General features: G+C 37.6%; 1 protein-coding gene across 1 annotated transcript in view; it reads left to right on the forward strand.

Annotated features, from left to right (window-relative positions):
• Positions 1–17,415, forward strand: part of SUGT1 (SGT1 homolog, MIS12 kinetochore complex assembly cochaperone) — a 57,707-nt gene extending 40,292 nt beyond the window's left edge. Inside the window, exons 11-13 of the mRNA XM_028151538.2 lie at positions 3,307–3,397; positions 7,378–7,559; positions 17,277–17,415. Coding sequence (XP_028007339.2) covers positions 3,307–3,397; positions 7,378–7,559; positions 17,277–17,378 — 375 coding nt within the window. The 3' untranslated portion in view covers positions 17,379–17,415. The remainder of the gene's footprint in view (positions 1–3,306; positions 3,398–7,377; positions 7,560–17,276) is intronic.
• Positions 17,416–17,783: the final 368 nt, after the last annotated feature.

A 17,783-nucleotide genomic window follows, 5' to 3' on the forward strand; every position in this document is an offset into this window, starting at 1 on the left:
GCTCACAGGAGCCTGCGGCCTGAGAGGCCTGAGTCCCGGGTCTGTGGGTCTGCAGTTGCGGTAGCATGTCTTTGGCCGGAGTGGCTACAGGGTCTGGGATGGTGTCTGAGGCCAGTCTGGGTGGTGGGGAGTGTGGGCTTCCAGTCACAGCAGCTCTCCCCTTCAAGATGGCATGGTTTCTGAGCAAGAGCAGCTGCCCTGGGAATCCCTGCAGCAGTAGAAGGGGCTCCCCGCCTAGTAGAGTCCAGTCTGCCAATCCCCGAGTCTCCTGCAGGATGTAACTGCCCCTCATTCACACACACACACCCTGCACACGTGCTCCCTCACTGCCATCCTGCTGGCCGCCATCTTGACTCCTCCTTAAATTATTTTTGACTAAGATGAAAATAAAATGACGTGTTAATGGTTGCAGTAAAAATATCTGAAATTGAATTGGTGGCGATTCTAGAATTATTTGCCAAAATCAAGACTTAAACTTCATTTTTAAAGCATCAGAAGTGAAGTAGGTGTAAAAAAGAATTCATAGAAAATTAGTTTCTCCAACCCCCTTTTACCTTTTAAAAAAGCTGCTTTAAATGGTTTATTATGTGCAGCTATTTCAGTGAATGGATTAAGTATAATTTCAAGTTCAGGTCAACGTTTCTCAGTTGAATCAGGTTGTTACTACAAGCTTTGACTGGCTTTATAAAGGCCTCTCTGTTTGGACTGCACAATTAGTCAGGTTATAGTGGCTTTCAGTAGATGCTAGTGCTAGCATGTTTTGCTCTTTGGGTACAACAAGCAACCTTTTATAGATAGTGCTTAGCATGGTAACATGAGGTTCGAATATAGGGTGCCCTGTGGTGGAGGCTAGTTAAGGATAGTGTTTATGTATACCCTGCTTGCCAGGTCTTCATTTCCAGATGAGTCAAAAATTAAAGGAGTAAGATGGCAATTTTAAATTTTAGGATAATATTAATAACCTTTTTTAGTACTACTGCTGTGTTATTGCCAGCTATTCGATTTCTGTCCCTTTTAGGTAAATATCAGCAATGACAACTTAAAATAACCAGAGTGCAATACTGTGCATGAGAAAATGTTTGTGATATTTTACTTTATAAAAATGAATCATAGTTTATCTTAGGGAATTCTAGAGATTCTTATGAAATAATTGTTTTTATTTATGTATAATTTAAACATATATGTTAAATTAAGAATACTATAATTTTTGTTCCTTTCCCAGTGACATTTGTTTTATGTTTTCTCATTATGAAACAATTTTTTGTTACCTTTCTATGTTGCTAAAAAGAATTAGATTACGCAGAAGCCACATCCCCTTCCATACGATCACTTCATGATTAAAATATTGAGGTGTATTTCTGTGATAAGTGTTTTGTTAAGGTATTTTAAAATGCATACTTTAAGGATTCGCACACTAAATGCAGGTTGTAGAATGATTACCAGTAATTGCTAATTTAAATGATTCATCTCATCTAAAGGAGTCAGATAACTAAGGTGTGAACAGGCTTTTCTTTTTGTTAAATCTGCCTTTTTATAAACATATGTTTTTTTTATTTTTAGAGAGAGAGGAAGGGAGAAGGATAGAGAGAAACATTGATGAAAGAGAAACATCATCTATTGGCTGCCCCCTACTGGGGATTGAACCCGCAAACCAGGCATGTGCCCTGACCTGGAATCGAGTTGGTGACCTCTTGGCTCATGGTCGACACTCAAGCACTGAGCCACACCAGCTGGGCAAGTTTTTTCTATTAATAAAAGTAATCTTTTTCTTAGGAAAAAAATGCTAGGATATAAAATCTAATTTGATTCTTTTTTGTTGTTGTTAACTCTTCATCTGAGGATATTTTTTCTCCCACTGGTTTTTAAAGAGTGTGGTGGGGGAAGAGAGGGAGAGAGAGAGAGAGAGAAAGAAACATCAATGCGAGAGAGACACATGGATTGATTGCCTCCCACATAAGCCCCTGACGGCTGGGGATCGAACCTGCAACCTCAGCCAACAATTTAACCACTGATCCAAACCTCCCATGGCTCTGATTTGATTCTTTTATTAGATTCTTGTTGTTACTATTATTCTTATTATTTTAATCTAATTTGATTCTTAAACTGTTTGCATACTAATTATTACTGTTTACCATCACTATAAATGCTGATTTTTGCTAGGCTAAAAATGGGGGTGAGGGCACTAATTTGAATAAGGAAAAAGGGTAGATATAAGTGGTATGTGAGTGTATGATAGGGTAAGTATGAATTTTAGGGACAAGCCTTGATTAGAGAGTAAAAGATGCATTTAGAATAATGTTGACATTTTATTTTAATAAGTGACTTAAGTTTAGCTTTCAGGAGCTGTTCATAGTCTGCCTTACACCTTTTCTTCCCATCTATATTTTTCACTGCTCTAACATAAATCCTGGTCTTGAGGCAAATTGGTTTTCTCCCTACTCCCTGATGCACTCCCTGATGCCCCTTCACATCTCATGGCTCCAGTTTTAGGCTATTCCCTTTGCTTCTGGAGACCTACCCTGTCCACCATAGGAGATACTCCTTCCTCTCACAGCTCTTCACAGGTACCCTGAAACCTTACCTGTTCACATATAGGTGTGATGTCTCCTGAGCTTTTAGAACATTTATTTGCCTCTTTAGTAACTTTCATGGAAGGTCAAGAACATGTCTTGAATATTTAAAAAATCTCTCATATCCCTGAAAACTATACCTTGCTCATAGTGGGTGTTTAATAAGTATTGCATGAAAGATTGTGAAAATGTTGATACCGTATTATTTTTTATACAGTGGAATGAATTTTCTCCACTCTACAACAGGTTAATGTATATGCAAATGTGCTAATTCGTTCAGGACAGGGTTTCTTGGGGGTTGGCACTGTTCTGTGTGGGGCTGGATCATGGTTGTGGGGATATTGTCTTGTATGGCTTAGCCCGCCCTACTCTCTCGTCACTAGATGTCAGTAGCACTCCTTACCTCACCCCAGTTGTGAAGACCAACAGTGTCTCTTACATTGCCAAATGTCCCTTGGGGGTCAGTATGACTCCTGGTTGAGAACACTGCTTTAGAAGAAAAAAGAATAAGGATTTCAAGATTCTTCTTAATTCTACTTTATAATATGTGTATGTTTTTGAAGGGCTTTTAAGTAAAAACAAATGTTTCAAAATTCTTCAAATTTAACCTTGTATAATTTAGGAAACTATCTCAAGGACACTATTAATTATTATAAAACTTTGATGACTTAAGATAATTGCATTTTTTGTGTCTGTTTTACATTGAATGATGGATTCTATTTGGTGTTTTCTGCAGATTGAAATTAAAATGAAAAAGTCAGAGGCTGTGAGATGGGAAAAGCTAGAGCGAGAAGGAGAAGAGCCTAAGCCAAAACAGTTCGTAGCAGGTTTGTTTTCTGGCCTTGATGAGCTTTAAATTCAAATTGTGTTATATAGGTGAAATTAAATAGTAATGAGCCTTTTTTTGTTTTCATTATTTATGTTCCCAATATAAGACACATCGAGTATCATAAGGTTGCTCTATAACGATTACAAATTGGCTCGTCTTATGAAGGTTCTGACTTCTTAAACTCTTAAGAGTACAAATGAATGGCAGCAAAAACCTAGAGAAAATTTGAATTTATTGTTTACCTTGCAGTTTATGACATCAGTTGGGTTTTTTTTTTTTTTTGCATGTGTGTTTGTTGGCCTTTCCTATTTGTGCTTTTTTAAGTGAATTAGTAATTTACCGATATATTTTCTCCTCTTTCCTCTCCCTTCTTATTTATTCCTTTCTGTGCTGATATTGTCAACTCTAATTTACTGGAATTTCAGAGGTTTACTGAATAAAGTATTAATTTCACTATATTGTCTAATATAATGAATTTATTTATTCATAATATATTTTTATTGATTTCAGAGAGGAAGGGAGGGGGGGAGAGAGAGATAGAAACATCAGTGATGAGAGAGAATCACTGATCGTCTGCCTCCTGTACAGCCCACACTGACAGAGAATTGAACTGTGCCCTCCTGGTTCGTAGGTTGACGCTCAACCACTGAGCCATGCCGGCCGGGCTCTTTCAGTTACTTTTAGATATTTCACTGCTTTCTTCTATAACAGAAAACGTATTTCCTTGTGGAACTTTTTAGAAAAAAAAGTTAGCCAACATATCATGCATTTTTATTATTTTTTATTTTGAAATAATTCTCACACAAGTTGCAGAAATAGAGTTTCTATGTACCCTTCACCTAGCCTCCCTGGATGTTAATATTGTAACTAAGCTAAAGAATAATTAGTAAAATTAGGAAACTGACACCAACAGATAATTTTTAAGAATGAAATTTGGGGCTGGATAATTAAGAATGAAATTGCAAGTTGGTATTTAAGCTATTTAACCCTTTGCACTCGCTTGCTTTTTTCTCGATTCCTTTATTCTAATGCTAACCGTGTCGAGTCACACTCGACATCCGAGTGCAAAAGGTTAAGCATCTGTGTCCCACTTTATTTGGAAGATATAGTAAAATATTAAGTGCTTCTCTTAGGGCTGACTCCCATAGATTTTGGCACTGAAGTTTATATATAGCTCAAAGCATTTTTAAAAGAAACACTTTAACAGTAGTATCTCATTTAATTCTAACAATGGCCCTATATAGTAGGCAGCCTAGTATTGTTTCTCCTAGTTTACAGGCTCAGAAAGGTTAAGCAGCTTGTTGTAAGATCACCTAGTGTTTTTTATTGTCTAGGACTATACCCAGGTCTTCAGAGTCTGGGTCTGGTTCTTCTGTTAACCTCCTATGTTTTACTGCTTGTTTCTGCATTTTCTAACAATGAAAAGTCTCTGCTGACATGAGTATCTTTGCAGTTATTTGATATTATAGAGAACTAGAGGCCTGGTGCACGAAATTTGTGCACTTGGGGGGGGTGGTCCCTCAGCCCGGTCTGCGCCCTCTCGCAATCCGGGAGCCCTTGGGGGATGTCCGACTGACGGCTTAGGCCTGCTTTCCCCGGGGGGGAGTTGGCCTAAGCCGTCAGTCGGACATCCTTAGCGCTGCCGTGGAGGCGGGAGAGGCTCCTGCCACTGCACTCGCCAGCTGTGAGCCCAGCTTCTGGCTGAGTGGCGCTCCCCCTGTGGGAGCGCACTGACCACCAGGGGGCAGCTCCTGCACTGAGTGTCTGCCCCCTGGTGGTCAGTGCACATCATAGCAATTGGTTGTTTGCATATTAGCCTTTTATTATACAGGATGAGCAAGGAAGTTAGGTTACTCTCAGTAATTCATCTACTACCTACAGGTATTAAAATTTTTCTGAGATCAACTTTACAAACTTTTTCTAAAGTAAATGCTTTGCATATTCATAAAGATGCTATTCCTCCTGTCCTGTTATATTTCTGTAAGGAATTAATATGCTTGTCAGATTCCTGTGTACTGCAAGCTGCAGACTGCAGATAAGGGCACATTGCTTAACCTATGTGGTCAGTGGAGATTCGAACCTGTATTCCCATCCTTCTGGGAATTTTGCATTAGGATTAATTAAATCCATGTTTCCTAGGCTCTTAATTTTCATGGCAAGTTAAAATATTTCTTTGGCTACTAGTGATAATATACAAAGATAGAGGAGATTACTAGTAGAGGAAGGTAGGTAGTGTTTGAAAAATAGTATGCTTGCCCTGAATAAAACTGTGTGGTGTGTTGTAGTTTTGTTTTGGGGCAAGGATAGGCAGGGAGTTGATTTACCAGTGAAGAGAAAAGGTGGAAAAATAGAATGAAGAATTAGTAGTTTTCTCATTTATTTTGAGGAAGGGGATGTAGAGAGGCAGTAGAAGAAGTAGGACATTTAGATTAGTATTAATGTGTTTTAATATATTGATAGGAAATCTTTGAATCAGTTTTTTTTTTAAATCTCTGTAGTTGCATTGTCCAATATAGTAGCTGCTAGCCACATGTACCTATTGAGCACTTGAAATATGACTAGCCTGATTTGAGATGTGCTCTCAGTGTAACATACATACTAAATTTTGAAGACTTAGTAGGAAAAAAAAGAAATAAATGCCATAAAGTTTTTATTTTATGTTGAAATGATACTATTTTGTATTTATTAGGTTAAATAAATATATTATTTAAATGCATTTCACCGGATTCTTTCTAGTAAGGTGGCTACTAGAAATTTTTGAATTATATATGTGGCTCACATATGTGGCTTGCATTATATTTCCACTAGAGGCCCAATGCACGAAGACTCGTGCAAGAATGGGCCTTCCTTCCCCTGGCTGCCGGCATCGTCTTTGCTCGGCCCAGAGCCGCCTTTCTGCCTTCCTATGCTGCCCAGAGGCCCCGAGCAGCTGGGGCAGTGTGGAACGCCTGCATCGTTGCCATGGCAACAACGCAAGCATCCTGTCCCCAGCCGCTCGGGGCTTGCGTATGCAGATTAACCCGCCATCTTTGTTGGGTTAATTTGCATACTTGCTCCTGATTGGCTGGTGGGCATCGCGAAGGTATGGTCAATTTGCATCTTTCTCTTTTATTAGTGTAGATTGGACAGTGAACAGAACTGTTCTTATAGCTACTGGGTAGGTTAGTTACTTTTAAATTATTTGTGTGCCAAGATCTTAATTCCTTTGGTCTTTGGGGCAGCCTTGACAGTGCCCTGAGTCCCTGGGCTGGTATCTGTCTGCCTGCAAGCAGCCTCCATTTATCCCAGTGTGCCCTATAAATACTGTTATTTGCTATGTGTGCATAGTGTGGGCATTGAACTCTAGGTCACCCCATATAGTATTTTTCAATATTACGTACCTGATTCTTATTATCTCCTATTGAAGTATTCTGATATTTTTAATGTGGGGAGAGAATGGATGAATTAACTAATGGCCAATTAGGATGGATAATTATTTACATTTGCAGTATATTTCTACTCTGGAAGATATATAAGTATCTTAGGAAAGGTCACATTTTTAACATTAAAATCTTGTCTATAAGAGAAATTTCTGAATGAAGCAACTTAAAAAACACATTTATTTTATAATTGTACTATCTTTGCAACTTTTCTATGAATATAAAAAAGTTTGTATATACTTTTCACTTAGTTTCCCCTATTGTTAACATGAAGAATCTGTTCTTAATCTAATTTTGCATAATGTATCAAAAGTTTACATTTTATGGAACTACTTTGTTCAAAGGAGACTGCTATATTTTACATTATGTTGATTCAGTTTTTAGAAGTGTAAATTTAATTATTGATGTCTATCAGAAAGATACTTATTTCAAACATGAAGTTTAGTGAAATTCAGTCACCTATTATTTGCTAAGGTGTTCTTTACATCATGGTCACAAAGTTTACATATTCTTGGCATAGTCAACACATGTTAATTAATCACTTCTTTTTACTCTGTAGATGTAAAGAACCTATATCCATCATCATCTCTTTATACAAGAAATTGGGATAAATTGGTTGGAGAAATCAAGGAAGAAGAAAAGAATGAGAAGTTGGAGGGAGATGCAGCTTTAAACAAATTATTTCAGCAGATCTATTCAGATGGTTCTGATGAAGTGAAACGTGCCATGAACAAATCATTTGTAAGAATATAAACTTTAAAAATATATATTGTGGTAGTAAATTTCAGAAATTTAAAAAGAATAAGATAAAAATTTGAGTCTAAATTTCATGTACTTTAGTTGGGAGATCTTTTTGAGTAAGCTTTGTCTGAACATTTCTTTTTGCTCTAAAATTTCTTAGAATAATTACTGATGAAATCAGAAACTGGTGGAGGAGATAAGAAACAAGTGGTTTACACCAAATATTTTTTATCACTGAGTTAGAACTGGAAAGGCTTAAGAAATACCAAGGTTACAGTGGGTGATACAGAGTTATTCTAGTTAGATTTATCAGAATAGCTGAATGAGCTTCCATTGTTTACCTTCTAGAATCATGTATAGAGTCTCAATGTCAGAGATGAATAATACAGAAAGGAAACTTCCAGAACAGTGTTTGGCAAGTGAAAGTGCATATTATTATTCATTGGTTTTTTAATAATTTCTCAAAAAATATTAAGAAAATTCAAATTTTTGCCAGGGCAGCATAAATGCTGTCTGTATTAGGCCTCAAGTTCTGAGATCTCAATAACAAGTCATCACTGTAGAATTATGTAGATTTTTTGCTTGAAAATGTAATCATTTGATTTTTATCAGTAGCATTGAAAATGTAACACTTTTTTTTTATCCTCACTGAGGATATGTTTGATTTTTTTGATTTTTTTTTTTTTAGAGAGAGAGGGAAATGGGGTAGGGGAAGAGAGAGAAGAAAGAAACATTGATGTGAGAGAGAAACATCGATCTATCACCTCCCGTAGGTGCCCTGGAATGGAATCCATAGTCTCTTGGTGTAGGGCAGTGGTTGGCAAACTCATTAGTCAACAGAGCCAAATATCAATAGTAACAACGATTGAAATTTCTTTTGAGAGCCAAATTTTTTAAACTTAAACCTCTTCTAACACCACTTCTTCAAAATAGACTCGCCCAGGCCGTGGTATTTTGTGGAAGAGCCACACTCAAGGGGCCAAAGAGCCGCATGTGGCTTGCGAGCCGCAGTTTGCTGACCATGGGTGTAGGGGATGATGCCTCCAACCAACTGAGTCACTTGGCCAGGGCTGTAACTCTCTTCTTTTAAGGCAGTGGTCGGCAAACTGTGGCTTGCGAGCCACATGCGGCTCTTTGGCCCCTTGAGTGTTCTAACGCCACTTCTTCAAAATAGACTCGCCCAGGCCAAAAACTGACTGCGCATGGGCCACGAAGTTTCAGTGGCACTGTACGTGTGTGCCCGCACGTGGTATTTTGTGGAAGAGCCACACTCAAGGGGCCAAAGAGCCGCATGTGGCTCGCGAGCCGCGGTTTGCCTACCACTGTTTTAAGGCATGTATATTTACAGTAGAATGTTAAAATTAACATTTACTAATTAATATTTAGGTAATCAGTGTGTTTGAGGTTTAGATACTCCACATAAGTTACTATATGGTAACTGGTCATGATTGTGCTTTTCATTGTTGACTTAAAAAATTTTTGTTTTAATTAAACTTTATTTTGAGATAGTTGTAGATTCACATGCAGTTGTAAGAAATGAGGAATATTCCTTATATCCTTTAGTTTCCCTCAATTGAAACATTTTACAAAACTGTAGTACAACATTACAACCAGGATGTTGACAGTTAAAGTAGAGAACATTTCAATTACCACAGGATCCCTCCTTATCATTTTATAGCCATCCCACTTTGCTCCCACTCCTACCCCTTCTTAACCTTTGACAACCACTAATCTGGCAAGTCTTTGTTAGATATGTAGTTTGCAGATATTTCTCACAGCCTGTAGCTTGTCTTCTCATTTTTAAAAATACATATTTTTTTTATTGATTTCAGAGAGGAAGGGGGAGAGAGAGAGAGAGAGAGAGAGAGAGAGAGAGAGAGAGAGAGAGAGAAAGAGAGAGAGAGAGAGAGAAACATCAATGATGAGAGGGTCATTGATTGGCCTCCTCCTGCATGCCCCCCACTGGAGATCTAGCAGGCAACTGGGTCATGTGCCTTGACTGGGAATTGAACCGTGACCTCCTGGTTCATAGGTTGACGCTCAACCACTGAGTCAAGCTGGCTGGGTCACTTTTTTAATGTTCTTTGCAAAGCCAAAGTATTTCATTTGATGAAGTTTAATTTATCAATTTTTTCCTTTGTGGATCATGCTTTTAGTGTCAAATCTAAAACTTAGTCCTGGATCTCAAAGATATTTTTCCCACATTTTTTAAAAATAAAAGTTTTGTAGTTTCACGTATTACATTTAAGTCCATGATCCATTTTGACTTAAAATGTGAGCCAATGGTTAAGGGTTTTTGTTTGTTTGTTTTAACCTGTTTATATTCTATTACTCTACTTGTTGAAAAGATTGTCTTTCCCTCCATTAAATTTCTTTTCACCTTTCTCAAAAATCAGTTGAGCATTTTGTGTGAGTCTATTTCCGGGTTCTCTGTTCCATTGATCTACATGTCTCTCCCTTTGTTAATACCACAGTCTTGATTACTATAACTATAACTATATAAGACTTAAAATTGGGCAGATTTATTCCTCCTTCTTTATTCTTCATTTTTAAATTGTTTTATCCTAGTTCCTTTGCCTTTCCATATACATTTTAGAATATTTTGTCTATATGTACAAAAAATCTTTTTAGGAATTGCATTGAACTGTATATCAATTTGGAGAGATTGACATCTTTACTGTGTTGAATTTTCCAACCCACTTATTTAGTTTTTCTCTGGTTCCTTTCATCATCATTGTGCAGTTTTCAGCATATAAATCCAGGACATGTTTTGGTAGATGTGCCTAAGTATTTAATTCTTGTTTTTTGAGTGATTATAAATAATATGACATTTGATATTGGTTAGTTGTTTATATCTAGAAATACAGTTGTGGTTTTTTAAAATGTTTGCCTTATATTCTGTGAATTTGTTGAACTTAGATTTAGGAGATTTTTTCGTAGATTTCCTTTGATCTAAGAAGAATAGATTCCTTCTGCTTTCTATATCATATTGTTTTCAAACATGGACTGTTTTATTTTTACCTTTTATCTTCTTTTCTTGATATATTGCACTGGCTGGACCTTCTAGCACTATGTTGAATAAGAGTGGACATCCCCATCTTCAGTCTTTCACTATTAAGTATGTTGTGCATATTTTGTAGATGCTTAACCAAGTTGAGGTTCTGCTCTATTCCTATTTTTTACTGAGCTTGTATATCATGAATGGCTGTTGACTTGTTGAATGCTTTTTCTGCATTGATCAATATAATAATGTGATTTTTTTAGCTTTATATGATTAATATGATTGTTTTCTATTGTTGAACCAGTCTTGCAGCCCTAGAATAAATCCCTCTTTGTCATAGTGTATAGTTCTTGTTATATATTGTTCAATTCTATTTTCAAATACTTTGTTAAGGATTTTTGTGTCTATATTCATGAGGGAATTGGTCTGTAGTAGTCTTTTTTTGTACTTTGTCAGGTTTTGGTGTCAGGGTAATACTAACTTTAAAAGAGGATTGGGAAGTGCTTCATCTACTTTTTTTTGGAAGAGCTTGGGTAGAATTGGGGTTCATTATTCTTTAAACATCTTTAAACCAGTGATATCATCTGAGCCTGTTCATTTCTTTTGAGGGGATTTAAAATTATTATTTTAGCCCAGCCAGTGTGGTTCAGTGGTTGTTCATTGACCCATGAACCAGGAGGTCATGACTCTTTTCTCTGCCAGGGCACATGCCCTGGTTGCAGGCTCAATCCCCAGTAGGGGGCATGCAGGAGGCAGCCAATCAATGATTCTCATCATTGATGTTTCATCCCTCTCTCCCTCTCCCTTCCTTTCTCTGAAATCAATAAAAACGTATTTTTTAAAAAAATTATGATTTTAATTACTCTAATAGTGTATAGGACTATTCAAATTATCTGTTTCATATTGAGTGAGTTGTGGTAGTTTGTGTTTTTGAGGAATTGGTCTATTTTGTTTAAGTTTATAGTGTTGGTAGTATTCCCTGGTTACCCTTTTGATGTCTGCAGGATCTCTGGTGATATTCTATTTCATGGCTATAATGGTAATTTGTATGTCCTCTCTCTCTCTTTCTCCCCCTTTATCAGTTTTGCTAGAGGTTTGTCAACTTTGTTGATTTTTTTTCCCCAAAGAATCAGCTCTTTGTTGATGTTTAAAAACTTTTTTGCCGTTTTTTTTTTTTTTCTAAATTTTATTAATTTCTGTTCTTTGTTATTTTCTTCCTTCTGCTTGCTTTGGGTTTATTTTGCCTTCCACCCCTTTTTTCCTGGGTTCTTTTTTTTGTTTTAATGAGAGAAACATCAATCAGCTGCCTCCTGCACACCCCCTACTGGGGATGTGCCTGCAATCAAGGTACATGCCCTTGACTGGAATCAAACCTGGGGACTCTTCAGTCCGCAGGCTGACGCTCTATCTACTGAGCCAAACTGGTTAGGGCTTTCCTGCGTTCTTCATTTGTGAGCTTATATTGTTGGTTTGACTCTTTTTTCTCTTTTCTGTTTGTTGTGTGGGTTTATATAATAAACTCTAGAGGCCTATGCACAAATTTGTGCACAGGTGGGGTGCAGCCAGCACACCCCGATTGGGGCTGATCAGGCCGGGCTGGCAGGGGGGGGGGGAGAGGATGCAGGAGGTTGGCTGGACAACCCCGCCCCCGATCTGGGTAGGGGAGGCCTATGGGGGGAGGGGCCGGGGGCGGTTGGCCAGCTGGGCGGGGCACAATTTGCATATTAGCCTTTTATTATGTAGGATTTCTTAGCAGAGTTTTAGCTGACTCCCACAATTTTTATTGTTGTATTTTCATTTTTATTCAGTTCAGTATGTATTTTGATTTCAGTTGAGACTTCTTTGTCTCATGGATTGTTTAGAGGTATGTTGTTTAGTTTCCAGGTGATTAGAGATTTTTCTGTTGTCTTTCTATTACTGATTTCTAATTATTTCATTGTGGTTTGAGAATGTGTGCCATATGAATTACATACTTTTAAATTTGTTGATGTTTGTTTTATTGCCCAGGATTTGGTCTATCTTAACTAAACTTCCACTTGAAAAGAATGTATTCTTTTGTTATTGAGTGTAGTGTTCTATAAATATCAATTAGATTCTTGTGGTTGATATTTTTGTTGAATTCCTTTTTTTTCCCCATTGACCTTCCCCCGGCCTCCCCTACCCCCCGGCACATGCCCTCACCCCCCCCCCCCACTCCCCGCCAGTGTCTTGCATCCTTTGGTTATGCTTACATGCATACATACAAGTCCTTTGGTTAATCTCTTCCCCTTACCCCCACCCTCCCCTACCTTCCCTCTGAGGTTTGAGCATCTGATCGATGCTTCTCTGTCTCTGGATCTATTTTTGTTCATCAGTTTATGTTATTCATTATATTCCACGATCATGTGATATTTATCTTACTCTGACTGACTTATTTCGCCTAGCATAATGCTCTCCAGGTCCAACCATGCTGTTGCAAATGGTAAGAGTTCTTTCTTTTTTATAGCAGCATAGTATGCCATTGTATAGATGTACCACAGTTTTTTAATCCACTCATCTGTTTCCAAATCTTAGCTATTGTAAATTGTGTTGCTATGAACATAGGGGTGCATATATCCTTTCTGATTGGTGTTTCTGATTTCTTGGGATATATTCCTAGAAGTGGGATTACTAGGTCAAATGGGAGTTCCATTTTTAGTTTTTTGAGGAAACTCCATACTGTTCTCCACAGTGGCTGTACCAGTCTGCATTCCTTCCAGCAGTGCACGAGGGTTCCTTTTTCTCTGCATCCTCGCCAGCACTTGTTATTTGTTGATTTGTTGATGATAACAATTCTGACAGGTGTGAGGTGGTACCTCATTGTCGTTTTGATTTGCATCTCTCGGATGATTACTGACTTTGAGCATGTTTTCATACGTCTCTTGGCCTTCCTTATGTCCTCTTTAGAAAAGTATCTATTTAGGTCCGTTGCCCATTTTTTGATTGGGTTGTTTATCTTTCTTTTGTTAAGTTGTATGAGTTCCCTGTAAATGTTGGAGATTAAACCCTTATTGGAGATAACATTGGCAAATATGTTTTCCCATGTAGTGGGCTTTCTTGTTGTTTTGTTGATGGTTTCTTTTGCTGTGTAGAAGCTTTTTATTTTGATGTAGTCCCATTTGTTTAATTTCTCTTTAGTTTCCATTGCCCTAGGAGCTTATCAGTGAAGATATTGCTTTGGCATATGTCTGGCATTTTGCTGCCTCTGGATTCCTCTAAGATTTTTATGGTTTCCCTTCTTAACGTTTAAGTCCTTTATCCATTTTGAGTTTATTTTTGGTATGGTGTAAATTGGTGGTCTACTTTCATTTTTTTGCACGTATCTGCCCAATTTTCCCAACACCATTTATTGAATTTCAATTGTATTTTTCAATTCTGAAACTTCCCATTTAGTTCTTCTTTATATCTTCTGTTTCTTTGTTGAGGCTTTCTACCTTTTCATTTATTTTCAAGCAAGTTCATAATTTCTTGTTGAAGTATTTTTTACCATGACTACTTTAAAATCTTTTTCAGATGATTTTAACATCTCTTTCATCTCAAAGTTAATATCTGTTGTTTTCTCTTTTGCTAAATATAATCTAACATCTGTACTTTGTCAGTGTTCTTCACCAGTGTCAAGTGGTTTTCAGTTGAACCCTGGACATTTTCATGTTAAGCTGTGGGACTCTGGATCTTGTTTAAACCCTCAGTCTTAGTTGGGTTTATCTCACAACCAGTCTGGCAGGGGAAGTGAAGGCACTGCCTCATTACTACCCCAAGTGGAAATAGATATTCAGGTACCCCACTTGGTCTCCTTAAACACTTGGCATCTCCTTGTCACTGCTGGGAGTAGGAGTTCCAGCTCCCCAGATGTTTCCATTGACACTGCAGGCAGCAGAGGAGGTGGATTCGTGACAGCCTAGCATGGGTGGAAATCTAGGCTCCCTACTCAGCCTTTATTGGCCTGGGGTGGGATGGGGCCACAGTTTTTTTTAGTGGTGTTTAGCTGGAGTAGAGCGATGATTGTCTACTGTCTTCCTAGGCTGTCTTTCTGTTTTTCTTCATCTTTTGACTACAGAGATCAGGCTTGTTGGGACTTTTTGTTGTTGTTCTCACCCTTTGACCTTTCCAGTTTCTTTAGCTTCAACTCTAGGATATGTGAGGCAGAAAGGAAACCCAGGAAACTCACCACATGTTGTTCCTTGGGTCCCAAGGTCTCTGGTTTCTAGTTGATCTGTTGTCTTCTTTTTACCTGTTAGAGTCTTATGTCTCTCTCTCTCTCTCTCTCTCTCTCTCTCTGTCTCTCTCTCTCTCTCTCTCTCTCTCCCTCTCTCTCCCTCTCTCTCGCCTCCCCCCCCTCCCTCCAAGGTTCTTAGTTGTACTTAATGGGAACAATAGGACCTGGAACATACTTAGGGTTGCTTCTTTCCTTGTGGGAATACAAAAGAAACAAAATAGGGTCTATCATGTATGACCTTCCAGCCTAGTTGGGACAAAAAGACCATCATGTACAACAAGCATGTCAAACTCAAAGACTAACATGGGCCAAATAAGCAAGGTTTAAGTTTATGTGGGCTGCAAAAAAACCCCAAAAACTTCAATTTTCATAGAAACATAGGTTTATTTCGATAGAGACATGCTGAATACAAAGGGCTAAAATAAATGAGTAATCATTAACATAAAATGATAGAACATTTTAATAAAAATTAATATTTTTTCTTGAACATTAACTTACCAGACACTGAATAACTGCACAAATTAATAAGCGTAACGCAAATAAACCTATTTTTCTTGTTCTCTGAAAGTGAAATATTTCCTGTTGCCCACACCAAACAAGTCAGTCCAAGACTAATGGTGTGGCAATCGGCTGATAAAATATTCGCTGCTAGTATTAGTGGAGAGAAATGATGTGCCTGAGCGTAAGGCGCGTAAAGGAAATGAATGCAACATGATTATAGTAATCAGTCATTAGCGAATGTTGTATTTAGTTTTTTAATGATCTACACTAATAAAAGAAAGATGCAAATTGACTGTACCTTTGTGACGCCCACCAGCCAATCAGGAGTGAGTATGCAAATTAACACAACAAATATGGCAGGTTAATTTGCATACACAGGCCCAGAGCTGCCAGCGGTGGGACGCAGGCGTTCTGCACCGCCCCAGCTGCTCCGGGCCTCTGGGCAGCGTGGGATGGCGGAAAGGCGGCTCTGGGCAGAGTGAAGGCAGAAAGGCAGCTCCAGGCCGGAGCAAAGGTGATGCCGGCAGCCAGGGGAAGGAAAGCCCATTCTTGCACGAATCTTCGTGCATTGGGCCTCTAGTTATGTATTACAGGATATTGTAAAAATTACAATAAGTCACGCAATTTTTATTAAAACATTTCTTACATACCCTTATATTGGCTGGGATGCAAAAATATTTGTTGTGGGCCACATGCGGCCCACAAGCCACGAGTTTGACATGCTTGATGTATAATATAACCATAGGAAAATGCTAAATTGTACTACAATCCATAAGAAGAGAAGGGAAATAAATATGAGTATGATCATATTATAAACTAAATATGCTTCCTTTAGTCATCTTAAGAGTAGTTTATTATGTAGACTTGCCCAGTTTTATTCAGTATTTTATTTGAAGCCTACCAGGTGCCAGGCCCTTGTGCTTAGGTTTAGAATATAAGTATTAGTAAAATATACTCCTTGTTTTTTAGGAGCTTTCGTTGGAGCCAAGGGTAGGAAACAGATATAAGAAGACAGACCCTTAAAGTTATAACAGAGCAGTGTGATACATGTTTTATTTATGGTAATTATGTCATACAGAAGACAAATTCTGCAAGTGTAGAGTCCTGATAAGGCTCAAAGAAGGCAACAGAGATATGGTGACATGATGTGTTTGGAGCATAACTAAAAACATATAAAGAACTGGGATGAAAAAGAGCATCCCATGTAAAGGGAGCTTGGCAGAGAGTGTGGGGCAGTGGCTATAGTGAGGTTTCAGTGTAATAGTAGGGTATGTAACGTTACACATTTGTCAATAACACAGCCGATCAATTTTAAATGTTTAGATTTTAATAATTCATACTGTTCTTTGTTGTGATCCAAGTAAATGAATTTGTATTGCATTAAGATAACAAATGTCCAGAAAAAATTTTAAGGTATTTATGAGTGTGCAAGGGTTAATGGGTAGTATATTCAATAGATGCTAAATAGATAACCAGTTCTTTACTGAAACACTATGTATACCCGTGTGTGCACCTTCATCTAAAAAATAAATTTCAGCACATACTTGCATATATTTGGTACAGAGAGAACATTAAGAAAGGGCTCTTAAAGTTCTGTCTAACTATTGTAGAAAGAGTTTATTTTGCCTGGTCTTTACTGTCCTTGAAAAGGAGATTACAGTATATCATCATTTTCTATGGGAGCCCATTTTATTTTCATCTGAAGGTAGTTTTTCCACATGTAACTCTATGCTGATTAGGAAAGGGAGACATGGTGCTTTATATGTGGACATGATGCTCCTACCTACGTACTCCAGACTTTTCAGATTTTACAGAACATGGTAACTTCTCTGGGAAGCTTAAGATTAAGTCAAAATATGGTCTTGAGTTTTTATTGAGCCAAATATTGCTAATATTTGGGACTCTATGCTTCAAAGATTTTTAGAAAAAATATTTTGATTATATGGTCTAAGAATTAATCTATTTTTATTTCTTATTGCAGATGGAGTCTGGTGGTACAGTTTTGAGTACCAACTGGTCTGATGTAGGTAAAAGAAAAGTTGAAATCAATCCTCCTGATGATATGGAATGGAAAAAGTACTAAATAAATTAATTTGCTATTACTGTATTGCATACCTTCACCTAATGCCCATTGTGTATTATTAATATTGTATTCTTGAATTTTGAACACTGAGTATCTTTTTCAAAGATTATACCTCTTTATCTCTCTGTGCTTTAGAAATTATTTTCCTTCAAGTGTTCAAAGAGTCTAATGAAGAATATAGGTCATATTTTATCACTCTATCCTTAAGGATTTTAGACTTGCTGAGATGGAGTGAGGTATCATTTGCTACTAGATAGATTAGTTCTATCTAGTTGTGGGAATGGAAAAATTGTTCATTGGGTATCTTGGGTTATTGCCTTATTTTTGATGCAGTGTTCTGTTAATAATTTATCAGACTTGGCAACTTTGGGTGAGCATAGATTTTTCAACTTCAGTGTTATATTG

Source organism: Eptesicus fuscus, chromosome 8, assembly GCF_027574615.1.
Source record: "Eptesicus fuscus isolate TK198812 chromosome 8, DD_ASM_mEF_20220401, whole genome shotgun sequence".
Taxonomy (NCBI): Eukaryota; Metazoa; Chordata; class Mammalia; order Chiroptera; family Vespertilionidae; genus Eptesicus; species Eptesicus fuscus.